Source organism: Pleurodeles waltl, chromosome 9, assembly GCF_031143425.1.
Source record: "Pleurodeles waltl isolate 20211129_DDA chromosome 9, aPleWal1.hap1.20221129, whole genome shotgun sequence".
Lineage (NCBI taxonomy): Eukaryota > Metazoa > Chordata > Amphibia > Caudata > Salamandridae > Pleurodeles > Pleurodeles waltl.
Genome location: NC_090448.1, coordinates 240,069,679 through 240,084,457, shown reverse-complemented (window position 1 = coordinate 240,084,457; position 14,779 = coordinate 240,069,679). Strand labels below are relative to the sequence as shown.

Here is a 14,779-nt window from a genome sequence, read left to right as displayed (position 1 = left end):
ACTTGGGCAGCAATGATGGCAGCACACCTACAGTGTTCAATGGTGAAGTAAGGGTCCATATCCCAAAATGTTTGGTGCTCAGTTATGTGGTGGAGGATAACATAGATAAATGGTTTACAGCCTATAAAGTGGCTCTTAGGGTGCCCAAGATTCCAGAGGAGTCCTGGGGGTGGGGTGATGGCTTGTGGAGGGACACACTCTTAACACTGGAGGTAGAGGAACATACACACCATACTGCGATGAAAGCCATTCTTGTTAGCAAATTTGGTATGACTCCTGATATATACAGGCAGAGATTTGGAGACAGAGACAAAATCTCATCACAAACATGGGTGGATTAGCTTGGCTTTACTAGCAAGGCACTGAAGGTCTGGGTGAGAGGCAGCAAGGTTGAGGACTACACTGGCTTCACAAATTGTAACAAAGAGTGGACACTCTACACTTAACTCTATCAGTGCATGAGTCGGCCATTGGCCGGCACACGAACACTCTCCCTGGTGTGGGCCACGACCACTAGCGGACACCAGGGAGGTTTTTTTTTTTAACTCCACGGCCAGGAAACGGCACGAGGCCTCAGGGATTGCTCCAGAGTGGGGGCTTGATGGGGGGGGGGGGGGGGAGGGATCTTCACTTGTGTAAGTGGGAACGCCTCTGTAGGGGCAATATAAAAAAAAAAAAAAGAAGGGTTTCCCTCTGGGGGTGATCGGGACCTCCAGGGGATAAAAATGAAAAAACATTTTTTTCAATATATATTAATCAAAACACGACGTGTCGGCCCTCCTGACACGTGCCGACCCCTATGTACACATATGTTAAAAAAAAAAAAAGAAGAGACTGACATATATATATATACACACACACACACATACCTATACACACACACCAGTTTTGTTTAGAAACGTGTGGTTTTCCTGGGGGCAGTGATCTGCCCACAGGGAAACCACAGATATATAAAACAAGCATTTGCAATGCAATAGGTCTTGCATACTTCTAACAAGTTATTGTCCTCTTTTGACAGCAGTGCCCATGAGAAAAAAACAAAAGAAAACATGAGTGGACAACGAGAAATGACGACTTGGCAAAATAAAAGAAAGTTCGCTTTAAAAAATAAAACTTTGTGATTTTGTTTGTCCTGCTAGGCACATTTTTGCCAGTCACAAGCTTTCTGTTTGCAGGGTAGCAGAAGTTAAAAAGAACAAATAGTACTTCGATCACGTTGGAAGCAGCGGATGGGCACTAATTAGAATGAATTAATCAGTGCTTGATCCCTGCTCCACACAGAGGACCGGAAATGATGCCAAGCGTTCCTTGACAAATTACCAGGCTGTAAAGAAGAGTGCCACGCAAACAGGCATGCTCCGAGCCCTTTACTGAACACAGCATGCATGTACTCGGAGGCTCGACCCAAAAAAACATATACATATATATATATATATACATACACACATATATCAGTCATAGAGAGAGAGAGAGAGAGAGAGAGAGAGAGAGATCGGACATTTGTCTAGTGGCAGTTTTGGTCCCATAAAGTAGCGCAGAAGGTTTATATGCCTGCTGCAAAGAATAGATCTGTATTATGTAGGAGCAGTTGAGAGGATTAGTGAAGTTAGCCGTTACCTGTGCTTTAAAACAAATGAAATGTATGTGCAAGGGGGCTATGGAGAGATGAAGAACACTTTTGCTGGGTGGTAGTGAGGGAATACAAGGAGGTGGTCATGGGACGGGGGCACCAAAAATTATTGTTGCACTGGGCGCTACTAGCACTTATGGCTGTGATGATGGTTATGTGGCAGGGTGAAGTGATAGTGTGTCTTTTTTGGGGGGGTTTCAGTGTCTTCAGTGTCTTCAGAGAATCTGAAGATTTAGGGAAGAAATGAAGGTAAGGTGACTGACATTTACTGTTGCACAAATCACACACACACACACAAACCATTTTGTGAACCTATCTGCCTTCTCCGTAGGCTAGTGCTTTAGATGGATAGTTTAGCCAGTAGCAGAGATGGCGTCTCGTGGGATAACTGCTGCTAAAGTCATAACTTTGGTTATGGCAGACAGCTCTAAGGCAGGATCAGAGACTAAGGCAGCAGATACTGAGACAGCATCTGAGGGAGAGGACAATGAAGCACAATCTGGGAGTGATTTTTCAGTCAGCGGAGTCCCATCTGAGGACACCTCTTCCAGTGATTCTGAGGGAGACAATGAGGACAGTCCTCCTGTCCCTTTGCAAGCGCAGTCTGTGCAGCAGGACAACAGCGGGTTAGCCCAACTCAGAGCAGGTGCATGCTGCGGCAAGCACAGAGAGAGTGCTCTCTTAGCAGCCCCTGATTTAGTGCATCCTCATATTCCACCTTTCACTGCTGGATATAAAGTCGATACAGTTAACTTTTTGCCAGTCGACTACGTCCATCTCTTTGTGGATGTTGACTTCCTTCAGCAAATTTTTGAGGGAGCATGGGGGCGCTCTAGGGCCCCGTTCTGGGGCACGCCCATTAACTCCCACTTCGCTGGCAGAGTTGAAGATATTTTCAGGCCTTATGCTCAAAATGGGGTTGGTGCAGAAACTCACCATGCAGTCCTACTGGACGACCTGCACGGTTTGGGTAACCCCCATCTTCACACACACATGAGCAGAAATCGTTTTTTTGCTATTGCAGTGCATGCTGCCTTTCAACGGCAATTATGTTGCATTTCCCAGGGACCATCAAGACCATGACAAGTTGTTCAAAATTCGGCCTGTCATGGAACATTTGTCTGCCAGGTTTCCAGAGATCTATACTCCTAGAATGATTATAGCAGTTGATGAGTCCTTGATCCTGTACAAAGGGTGGCTGCTGTTCAGACAGTACATTGCAAGCAAAAGATCTTGCTATGGCATCAAACTGAACATACTTTGTGAGAGCTCTTCTGGCTATGTGAACAGCTTGAGAGTGTATACAGGGAAGGACTCCACCCTAAACCCTGTAGGTTGCCCTCCCGCGTTACAGGGTCACAGGGAAGATTGTATGGGAACTTGTCCAGCAACTCCTTCACAATAGCCTTGATGAGGACAATTTCTATACAGGAGTAGAGCTGATCATTGAGCTCTACAAAGCTAGCACTGTGGCCTGCAGTACAGTTCATTGTAAGCACGAAGGATTCCTGTAGGAGCTTGTTTGCAAGAAGCTCCAGAAATCCCAGAGTACTGCATTGCATTCAAACGAACTGCTCGCAGTCAATTTCTTGGATAGGCGTGATGTATATGTACTCACTACAATTCATGAAGAGAGCACTTCTGCCACCTCAGTTTGCGGTCAGATGGCCGAAGTCCACAAGCCTACCTGTATACTTGATTACAATAAGTACATGGGATGAGTGGACAAGAACAACCAGGTTCTTCAATCATACAACTTGTGTCACAAGACTCACACTTGGCACAAGAAACTGTTTGCCCATCTGATCCAGATGGCAACATACAATGCGTATGTTGTTTGTCAGACAACCACAGGAAAACTCATTTCTTTCCAAGACTTCTAGTTGTCTGTAATTGAAAGCCTCACTGCTGCTACAGAAGCAGCAGCCTCCACGTCATATGTTCTGGAGTATGTGGCAAGGCTGCAGGAGCGACACTTTGCTGATTGCATTCCTAAAACGCCCAAAAAGGATTGTCCATGTCATTGCTGTAAAGTGTGCTTGAAGTACGGAAAGCGGCAGGAGAGTCGCTATTACTGTCCGAAGTGCCCATTCGAGCCATGCCTCTGTTTCCCTACTTGCTTTACGTTGTATCATACTAAAGCAGAGTTCTGGGAAATCGACTGATGTGGAGATGCCATTAGGTTAATCTTTCAATGGCTGTGCATGGATATAGAACGTCCATGGGCCACTGCTTCGTTAGGCAAGCAGCCACAGAATTTCCGTTCATCTACTTCAGGAAACCATGGACTTCCTTATGGCCTGCTCGACACCTTTATCCGATGTCAGAATGTGGTAGGTGTTCTGTTCAATTAACGTGCAGTAAAGCCCTCACACTGCACATACTAGTGGACAGAACATATGCCACATTGTCACGGAGTACCCTGTGTGGCAAAATGCTAAAGGCGTGACTAAATTTTCAAGTGCTTGTTACGGAACTTAGGTATGCTACACAATGACCACCATGATTGCCAACGAGAACCAGAGTAAGTGTAGTAAGTCAACAAATGTCCTTTGGACATATTCGCCAACGTTTCTACTTGTTTGAAAGTGTGCAAACTCAATTTGTAGCTTCACTTTCAAAGCAAAAGTAGAAGGGTGAATGAGTCCCACAGGATATTTGTTTGAATTTTTACTATGGAGACCTTAGGATGTATTCACAATCAGGTCTGCCTTAGTTTCAACTGTAGATATGCTCGCTCAGTTCGAGGCCTACTCGGACACACTCAACTTGCATTCACAAACTGGAAGGTGTTGGATTTACAATAGCATGTGCGCTGATGGCGCATGAAATACATGTTTTCTTGAGCTTCAAGTAGCTAATGGCGGAAGGCATTAGAAAAAGTTCACTTGGCAATTATACAGGATTAGTCAGGACTCTCATGAGGACAGAGACATGAACAGGTAAGAAAAGGTTCTGGTAGGTGTGCTTTCCCAGGGATATTGATTGCACAGGTAGAAGGCAGATAGTAAAGGTAGTACAGATGCACATCATCTACAACTATGGGTTCAAACCCATTGGTGCCACCCTGGCGCTGAAGGACAATCACACGTATGGGTCAGAGTTTGACGTGCTTGCTATGTTCATCCTCAATCAGAACTTAGTAGATGTTCAATCTGCTGTATGATAAGTGCATTACAGTCACAGCACTGCACATAAGGGTGGCTGTGACAAACCCTGTTTGGCAAACACTACCCTTCTTCATGGTTTATGATGTTCTCTTTAGGGAACTTCATGAAAATTCCCCAGCATGTCTGCCTTAGTTTCAAAGATAGATATGCTCGCTCACTTCGAGGCATAGGCCTCCCAAGGCATACTCGGAAAACCCCAACTTGCATCCACAAACTCGAAGGAGTTGGATTTAGCACAGTGAATGCTCTAACGGGGCATGAAAAACATGCCTTCCTGAGCCTCATGTGGCTGTCATGGGAGCCTTTAGTTCAGGTTCCTTACATATGCCTTCGGTAATGGTCAGGAAGAAGGAGGCGGCTACTTGACAGGTAGTAAAATGTGGTCAAACTTATTCCGTCCTATGGCATATGAATGTGACGGGCCCTTGTCTGGCAGCCGTAAGTTGATGTGAGTACAGTGATTGGTTGGACTGGGCACGTGGCCGGCAGTACGAAAGTGTTCAGTGTTGTGCATGAACAGACCATAAAGCCGTTGGTGCCTTGAAGTGATTTTATGGCTCTACTTCAGGAGGCTTGGTTTCAATATTCAGATATTTTGATAAGTATTCATGCTTTCAAACCATAATTTCTGGAGGTGCTAAAACCAAACAGTGTAAGTGGTGGATTAACTTTAATATACTAGTACCAGGGGAGTCCAATGGTGCAGGACTTGCGTGGCTCTCAACAGTTTTCCTTCGCCCAGAATCCCCTTGAAATCACAAACTTTGCTTAAAAGACACATTTTCCTTGCATTTCCGTGAGGGAAGGTCTTTGAACCTGCAGGCAGCCACACATTTTCTACCACCGAGCATTTCCCCAAGTCTCCAGAGAAAAATGCTGCCTCACTTGTGTGGGTGGGTAAGTGACCGCGACAGCGAAGTGCCCAAAACATATTGTGAAGACATTAAAATTACCTATCACAAAACAGCCTGGTTTTGTAAGATGGTCACCTGTGTATTTGGTCCTGGGCTCGGCGGCCATATAGGGAACCTACCAAACCCAGACATTTCTGAAACCTAGACACCCGGGGCAGACCATGGAAGTGTGGCGTGTGTGGATTCCACAAAGTTCTCTTACCCAGAGAACCCTGCAAAGATGAAACGTTGATTAAAAACACTATTTTTCCTTGCTTTTCCGTCACATAAACTACGGGAAGGTGCAGGGATCCACAAAATTCCTATGACTCAGTGTTTCCCCACTTGTCCTGATAAAAACACAACCCTACTTGTGTGCCTATGCCTAGCGCCCGCGTCAGGAATGGATCCCTTCAGGGTCAATAGCAGCCCTCATGCAAGGACTACATTGACCCTTGTGTGATCCATTCCTGTCACGGGTACTAGGCCCAGGCACCCCAGTGAGGTAGTATTTTCATCTGGACAAGTTGTTGTTTTTAAACACAATTTCAATATTTTTTTTATTTCAACTGTTACTGTCTATTATAAAACCTTCAAGGATCTACAGAAATGACACCGTGCTGAATTCAGAATTGTGTCTACTTTTCAGAAATGTTTAGCTGTCCGGGGTCCACCATTGGTTTCACACCCATTTCATTTCATAGTAAAAATGGGGTATATCCCAGTAAAATGCCAAAACTCTGATGGAACATATGGTTTTCTGATTCCAGTCTGTCTGTTCCTGAAAGCTGGGAAGAAGGTGATTTTAGCACTTCAAACCCTTGATTGATCTCATTTGCAGGGGAAAAAACAGATGCTTTCTTCTGCAGAACTTTTTGCCATTAACCCCCCCCCCCCCCCCCCCAAAATAAAACATCTTTTAGCTGTATTTGGGCTAATTTCTTGGTCTCCTCCGGGGGTACCCACAAACTCTGGGTATCCATAGAACCATAGAATCCACAGAATGTTGGAAAGAAAGGATGCAAATTTGGCATGGATAGGTTATATAAACAAAACGTTATGGGGGCCTAAGCGTGAACTACCCCAAATAGCCAAAAAAGGGCTCAGCACTTGAGGGGGAGCAATAACAATATGTATTATTGGTGATGCCTAGATTATTTGCTTTTAAGATTTTTGTTTCTGTCATTTTTGTCAAAATTCTGTTGGTTATCTTGCTTTCTGTGAGGTGTGTGACTGTGGATATGGAAGGAGTATGAATGTAATTCAGTTGTACATAACCAGTGTCCTTGTTTTATGGAATACGTTTTAGACATTTGTATAAACAACCATTGATAGATTATAATAAATAACATTATTGGATGAGCAGAGTGCTGTTGCGTATTTGTTTTTGCCCTTCTTTTGAATTGCATTATAAATTGTATCTGAGATTAAGTGTAGAGTGTCCCCTGTTTGTTATAATTTGTTGTTTTTCCCTAGGTTGGAACTCGATATATTAGCAGGGGGCCCCTTTCTTTGCAGTTATGTAGTGGGTTGCACAACATAGTTTTAAAAGGCGCACATGTTGGATACTTATTTTCCAGAGCTGAGCCAACACCTAGTTGATAGCAAGCTGACCCAGGAAGCTTGCTGAGAAGGCGGAAATCTGGGTCAGCACTTGAAGGCATCTGGGGGAAACTTCCAAAAGGGTGGTCGGGGATCCCACCAGAGGAAGGAGGGGGGAGATAAAAAGAAGAAGTTCTCTCAAGGTCCCTAAAACAGTTCAAGTTCACAGCAGAAAGGGTCCCATTCCCAAGCTGGCCATCAGAAAAAAAGAGTTTCCCTGACAAGAGTCACACTAAAACTGCCAAATGCTATGAGTGTTTAGAGTAGGGACACCACAAGGGGGATTCCAAGTGCCCAAAAAGAGCACCACCTCCCACTGGAGGAAAGGCCCGCGGGTGGCAAGTATAGTGCTTGGGGAGGTGTTTGTCCCAGTAAGTGGTGGGTGGGACTCAGAGAGGTTACCCTAGTGTCCCTGGGTGACTCAGAGATGGTTTCTAAAATCCATGTGCCATCTAGTACTCTATAGTACTGGCAATGGGTTACCATCAATGGGCAAGGTGTTGTGGCTCTAAGGGATACAGGAGCCAGCATGACTATGATAAGGAGTCAACTGGTGACCTAGAGCAAATTATACCCAATGCATTCCACCAGGTTGTGGACAACAGGGTGGGTCAGTACCTACTGACCCTTGTTCCATTTGAGTGGGGGGCGTCTCGAGTCTTCTGAAAGTTGGTGTTAGCCTTGTCAGGCCTGAGGAATGTTAGTTAAGGAATGACCTACAGCACACTACTTGGAAGGAAGTGGAGCTTAAGGCACACTTGGAGATGTTAGGATTGCCACCAGGTCAATGGTTGCCCAGGAGGGGAGTGAAGGAAATCTAGAGTCTGGAAGAATGGCCAAGGCAGCTGCCAAAAGTAGATAGGGCAAGGGGGATGGGAAACCAGCCCCTGAATGTCTCCCAGATGAAGTGGATGGGACTCTGGAGGAGGTGGCCCTTCAGCCCAGTGGAGAGGACGTAGCGTCCCTTGGTGACCTACCTGAACTTGCTGGCTGGCAAACAGAAGGAAAACCCATCAGGATGTCATCTACAAAGCCCAGAGAGAGTGCTCAGCCTGGAAGGACATTGGGCAAGTGTCTGATGCCAGGGCAGCAGGTGATGCCTCTGGTAGTCACCGCAATTACTAGGAGGACAACCTCCTTTATAGTGAGCCAAAGGCACCTGTGCATGGGGCAACAAAGGCCCTAGTGGTCCCCTAATGCTACAGGGCCTTCCTACTGGAATTGACTCACATGTGATACCCACGGCAGGACATCTGGGACAGGACAAGACCTTTGCCAGGCTCCTCCCCCACTTTTACTGGCCCCCGGTGAAGGTTTCCTCAGATACCTTCTGTAGGACCTGCTTGACCTGCCACTGCCAGGACAGTGGGAAGGCAAGGCAGAAGCTGAAAGGTCCCCTGAATCCCTTACCGGTCATTGGCACCCCCTTTGGAAGGGTGGCCATTGACACTGTTGGGTCTATTGATCCCCAGACAACCTCTAGCTGCAGGTATATCCTGGTTCTGGTGTATCCTGCCACAAGATACCCAGAGACCACACCTCTGAAGAATGCAACTGCATCTGCAGTGGCTAAGGCCCTAATGGGGATTTTTAGACTTAATGTCTGCGTATATGCAGTTAACGTGGAGAGAGTGTGGAATTATTTACACGTTTTCCACTCCCTACCATCCACAAATAAATAGGCTTGTTGAGAGAGTCACTAAGTCCCTCAGCGGCATCATCAAAGGCCTGCCTGAGCCGTAGGCGGGACATCCTCTTTCCATGCCTATTCTTTGCTTACAGAGAGGTACTACAGAAGGGGCTGGCTAGCCCCTTTGATTTTCTATGTGGCCATCCTGTAAGGGGACCTCTCAGTCTGGTGAAGGAGGGGTGGGAGCAAGCCTCCAAGAAACCAGTTTGCCAAGTTGTGGAAGCAAGCTTCTGAAAATTTAGAGGCCACCCAGGAGGTAATGAAACAGTTCTCACAAAAAAGAGGGGGACTGGGAGGTTATTGGTCCAGTGCACAATCTCCCAAATCTAAGTACAATAAACTCAGTACACTGTTCCATCAATAAAGGGAGTCAATAGACACAGGGCTAGAGACAGTCAGTAGTTAAGGAGAGGCCTCACACACCCAATAGGATGTCAAGCTTCATCACTGGGCAATCTCCTCGTCAGACCGGCATTGCAATGCCTGACGGCCACCCCTTTCACTGTGGTGGTACTTAGCCGGAGATCGTCTACCGATTATGGTTCGACCTAGGATGAATACTGACTGTTGGAATATGTAGGAGAGAAAACAAAGGTTAAAATTGGCTCAGAACCCAAAGCATCACATTTAATATGTCAGGGATAGGTTCAGGCGTCTATAGAATGGAGTGGAATCTACAGTAAACCAAACTCTTTTCAGTTTTGGGTCTTGCATTGCTTTCACGATCTCTAGAGCATGGGTGGCAAAGGCAGTGACAAAGGCACCAGCAAGCAAGTCAAAGGTGGCAGCTGCTACCCTTAAAGGCAGCTATCTGCACAAAAGCGTGCACCGAGGTCAAAGGAAATGTCTGAACTTTGTTAAATCAGAAAGAGTCAAGGTTCTCTGAGGCCCATACACAAAAGATCTGAGATCTCACAACCAAATCATACTAATGCTTCAACAAATTTTGCATCACCTTCCGGATTACCGTGATCAGACAGGCTTCCTGTGATGATAGTTTAGAAGCTTGAATGCCTAAAAAAAACTAACACATGCAGATATTTTCTTCACTTGTAGTGCTTGAGATCAGTCTTTTCAGTAATGATGACCCACATAACTTTGCTTTTCTTGCTACATACTTTAGTCAGCCTTGCCACATAATTTGGCCTTCTCCTGGCGCATAATTCCAGGGGTCTTGCATATATGTGAGACAACTGAAGAGAATAAACTGTCCCTTGACCGAGTGCTTCTCTGTTAACAGTGATTTATGCATTTTTCAGTTTTTCATATTTTGGAGCAAATTATAAATGCGAATTAAAAACAAAAGCTATCTACATTCTGTGCATCAGAGTAGACTTGCCAGAAAAAATCTCAAATCCCTCTTACGAAATATGTATTAAAGCGTTTTCATTGAAGATTGCAACATCCTAAGTGAGGTCATTTTGCTAAACATAGCATGGAGACCCACAAAGGTCACGTGCATCAGTTTTGTTTTTCTACTCTTTATCTTCTTTGAGTTATGGTGTGTTCTTAATTAGTCCACGTCACAAAAAATGACAATCTTATGAAACAAGGGAGCGAACAATTACGTAAACGTACATAGAAAAACATGTACATAGAAATAAATTACAAATTTTGCAGGCTCTAAATTTGAATACGTAGTTATGATTTGCGGCTTTCATTCTGAAAGCTAATGTACAATTGTAACTTCTTTGTATGCTATATATTGAGGCAAATAAAAGTGTTTTATAAGATAAAAAGCACAACTGCATGTCGTGCTGAAACACCTTTAAGAAGAAACAGGAAGAGCAGTACAGGGGCAACTTAAATATTTGACCGCTTACACTCACGTCAGATAGCTGAAGGGAAACATGACCGAGAGGCAGCTTCTGGAACGTGTCAGATGATTACATGTAATAACCAGTCAGATTAGATGACTCATTTACCTGGGATAATTAAACAAACAAGGCGTGCATTGCTTTGAGGCATAAAGATTTGAAGAAGGGCATTTTTATTACAGGATCGTGACTTAAAATTTAAATACAACAGGACATCGAGGGGAAAGGCTAAAAATAAGAACGTGTGCGGAAATTAACACTCACTGTTACTACACAGAAGGCGGAGCCCGCTGTTTCAAAAAGGATATTATCGCGAGACCAGTGGCGCGTTATGTAAATGCGGAACCACAGTAATCACACACTGGTATGCTCAGTCTACTTCAAATGTTCTTTAAGATAAATTGATACATTTGACGTTAAGGAACAAGAACAAAGGTGCTTCTGTACACATTAGGGTAATCCATGCTCCCTTTTTCGGTAACATTCGCTGGCAACAGGATACAAATTCAAGTCGAAACTTTACACTAGAACGAACAACTTTGTTTACACAAATGAAGATTAGTTATGGCAACAGGCTAAACACCGAAAACTTCCGTGTAAACGTGTCTTAAAATATGAACTGGGGGAGCAGTATGTCATCATAAAGCGAGGAAATGTTAACAGGAAATGAAAAGGTCAAGTCAGAAGTAAACAGCAATATAGACTAAATCGCGTTCTAACCTACTGTCTCAGGAATCAAACCATTAAGTATCAGCGTGTAAAAGCATCTATATTCAATTTATTCTGGTACACATTAGTGACGTTGATTCTTTTTAAAGTTCTGTGCGCAGGCACTTAAGTGCATATTGTAGTGTTGTCCATATGAAGTCAGCATGCTCATTTAGAGGAAAATAAGGGTCGCAGGACGATTTATCGTGTAAGCAGAAACAAGAAGCGAATATTATTGTTTTTTTTTCTTTTAAAGAAAGACAGTGGGAAGGATGAGTAAACAACAACAGAATAAATCAAGTTCTCCTCTTGAGGTGAGGTTTGCCAAGTGTTCTTTCATTACAAGGGGGTTGCGTCAGACGGATCAGAAGGGTGCACTACAATCACAATGTTCTTACTACTTTTGGCAACTATGATATAAAAAAAATTGTTAAGCAACTTCGTCAGTACTTGAAAATGAGTCCGAAATGTCAGGATTTGCAATGTAAGTCAGAAAGGACTTCGAAAACTGTCAATGGGCTCTACTTTTTTCAAGAAGGTATGATTTGTGCAGTCTTTGGTCAGACTAGACCTCTTGAGGCAAAATTCTCCCTAAATGACCACACTGGGCTATATGTAAATACCCAGGGCTGCAAACCGGAAAAAAAAATACTACAGGATCCCATCAATTGGTAGGCAAGGTTTGGGAACACAAAGGTGTTTGGTGAACCCTTGTGGGACAAAGTCATGAAAAATGGAGTCTGAGAGACGGAGTACGAACTCATACCTTCATTTTTTAAAAGTTTGGCAACACAGACAAATGTGACAATTAATCTGTTCTATCTTACTTTAACATGCTGCATTTTACAAAATCTTACTGTGGGTTTAGGCACCTGCTGCAGAGGCCTATGTGCCCAATAGTTTTCATTGGATAGTAATGACGGTACAATAAAGCTGGTGTTTAGTGCACCAGCCTGACAGATATGTTTTTGTCTAGTCACAGTTTCAATTCACCATAAAGTAGCATAGTGTTAATGCACCTTTTGCAAACCACAACGTGTAACATGCGAAGCACAAACTGTGAAGTGGATTCTACTTTTGACACAGAGGCATTTTTGTCAGTTGCAGTTCAAAAGTTACAATCCTTTTGAAATAGCGCTATAAACTAGCATCAAGGAGCTGCAGGCAAACTCAAATGGATAGGATTAGAACCTTATAGCTTTTCTTCAGTCTTTCATTAATATAATTGCAAGGTACCTAGAAAGGATTGATTTGGGGAGTAATTCAGACTTTTGAGTACAGACAAATCCGAACCATTAAATTAAGTTTTAAATCCCGAATTTGTTTTCTCCTGATTAAGCATTCTTAACATACTGTGCCAAGCAGTGTGAATGATATGTAACTCCTACACCTTGTAACTCCAAGTGTTTTTGTACCACTTCCTATATATTGATTTACACACTTGTATGACGAGTCTATACAAGGTGGGTGTCTTATGTAAAGAGCTCTCATCCCATACATTAGAATAGGGTTCTAAAAAAATTACATTTAAAAATGAATTTATATTGTTGCTAGTGCAACTACTCAAAAAGATACATCAGACTTTCTTACAATTCTGAACAAAGTAAAAAAAGAAAAACTGTGTCTCAAAGTTTCTCCTAAGCATTTATGAAGCGATACAATACCAAGTCCCTTTGTTTCCCCCCATTGCAAGGGTATCTATGTGTCGGTCCCAGACAGCTCCTTGACAGAATACGGCTCGAATTAAAGGAGGGACGATGGTCGTGTAAGTGATGTCTTGTGTTGGGCCAGGGTGGAAGTGAAAATAAAGGCCCCCAACCATCGCAGGTTGTTACTCCGAATGGGAAGCAGACGCATGGGTGCTGCTGAATGTGAGCCCTGGTTTTGGCAAGCTACACAGGGGAAATTATGTCATATTTAACATGGGGAGGCATAGATCCCAGATCTAGCTCAACAACAGCTATCAGATTTGGGGCCCGGCTGGATCCCTACACTCCCTGCATTTTAAATGCCATCTCAAGAAAGGAAGAGCCCCGTGGAGTGATTTAGGAAGATACTGGAGCTCCCCTTATCCCAACTACTTCTAATATCTTACCTTGACACGCTTGCCCTGGATCTCTAGGGTCTTCATTGTGAAATCCACACCAATGGTGCTGCCTTGACGCTCCACGAAGATGCCAGTCTTGAAACGTTGGACAATGCACGTCTTGCCCACACCAGCATCACCTATCAGTACAATCTTGAAAAGGAAGTCATATCCATCGTCAGGATCTAGGGGAGCAGGGGACGGCGAGAAAGGCTGTGAGGTGGCCATGCCAATGTATTATCTTAATGCTTGCACTGTATGGCGTGACAACCGCCAAAGTAAAAGGACTACCTCAGGCAGCAGAAGATGATGAGAGGATAAATGGGAACCACACAACGAGTTCTAGAATAAACTACTCTGGCAAAGCCTAGTCACAACTAGCTATGGAGGAAGGCTCCCTAGAGTAGTATTCATTTGGGGTTGTAAAATATGTTTCCTTCTGTAGCTTAATATCTAATCTGTCTCTCCACAGATGCCTCAATGTAGCACAGAGGGAACGAGTAATGCCTTCTTGAGGTCTGAAAATTCAGCTTCAAATAGAGAATATGTCTTCCCGAAGCAGTTTGAGTGAGTTTAGAGGGTTTCTGTGTGGGTTGATAATCTTCTATTCTGGTTCTTTTCTAAAACTACTTCTAAGAAAAGGGGATGCTCCTTACATGTGGAGTTGTCAGAGTACGGTTATGGAGCATGGGGATCTAAAGTTACGTATGTGGAGGAGGGATTGAGCTGTTTCAATTGGAGAGGATCTTTCTGAAGCGAACTCTGAGTCGGGAGTAGTACTCTTCACAAATATCCCTTTTGTGCTGTGATTGTCTTCTTGGAACTGAGGGCAAAGTCGCCGAAGTTGCCGCTGTCACTGACGTGGAGTTTGCCTGCACCTGCGGAACTGACAACGCGGAACTCCTAACATCACTGAAACTGTGCTGCTTCTGCCGGAGACAGAGAAAATGGACTACATCACACACAGTAACCCAGTGGATACCGCGGTCCTCACATCTCAGCAGGTCGGCCATCTTGTAATAGACCCCTCTTAAGTAAAATAATACAAAACATAAGTATGCGACATATAGTAACCCTTTATGAGGGGCATTGCTATTTTATTCAATTCGTTTGGAAAACTACAAATAAATATACATGTATTATACCTAGGTACACATGGAAACTACACCTTATATTGTATTTT

At 43.9% G+C, this 14,779-nt stretch overlaps 1 protein-coding gene across 1 annotated transcript in view; it reads right to left on the bottom strand.

Annotated features, from left to right (window-relative positions):
• Positions 1-14,521, bottom strand: part of RAB43 (RAB43, member RAS oncogene family) — a 114,558-nt gene extending 100,037 nt beyond the window's left edge. Inside the window, exon 1 of the mRNA XM_069206635.1 lies at positions 13,606-14,521. Within this exon, the coding sequence (XP_069062736.1) occupies positions 13,606-13,824 (219 nt within the window). The 5' untranslated portion in view covers positions 13,825-14,521. The remainder of the gene's footprint in view (positions 1-13,605) is intronic.
• Between the last annotated feature and the right edge of the window lie 258 nt (positions 14,522-14,779).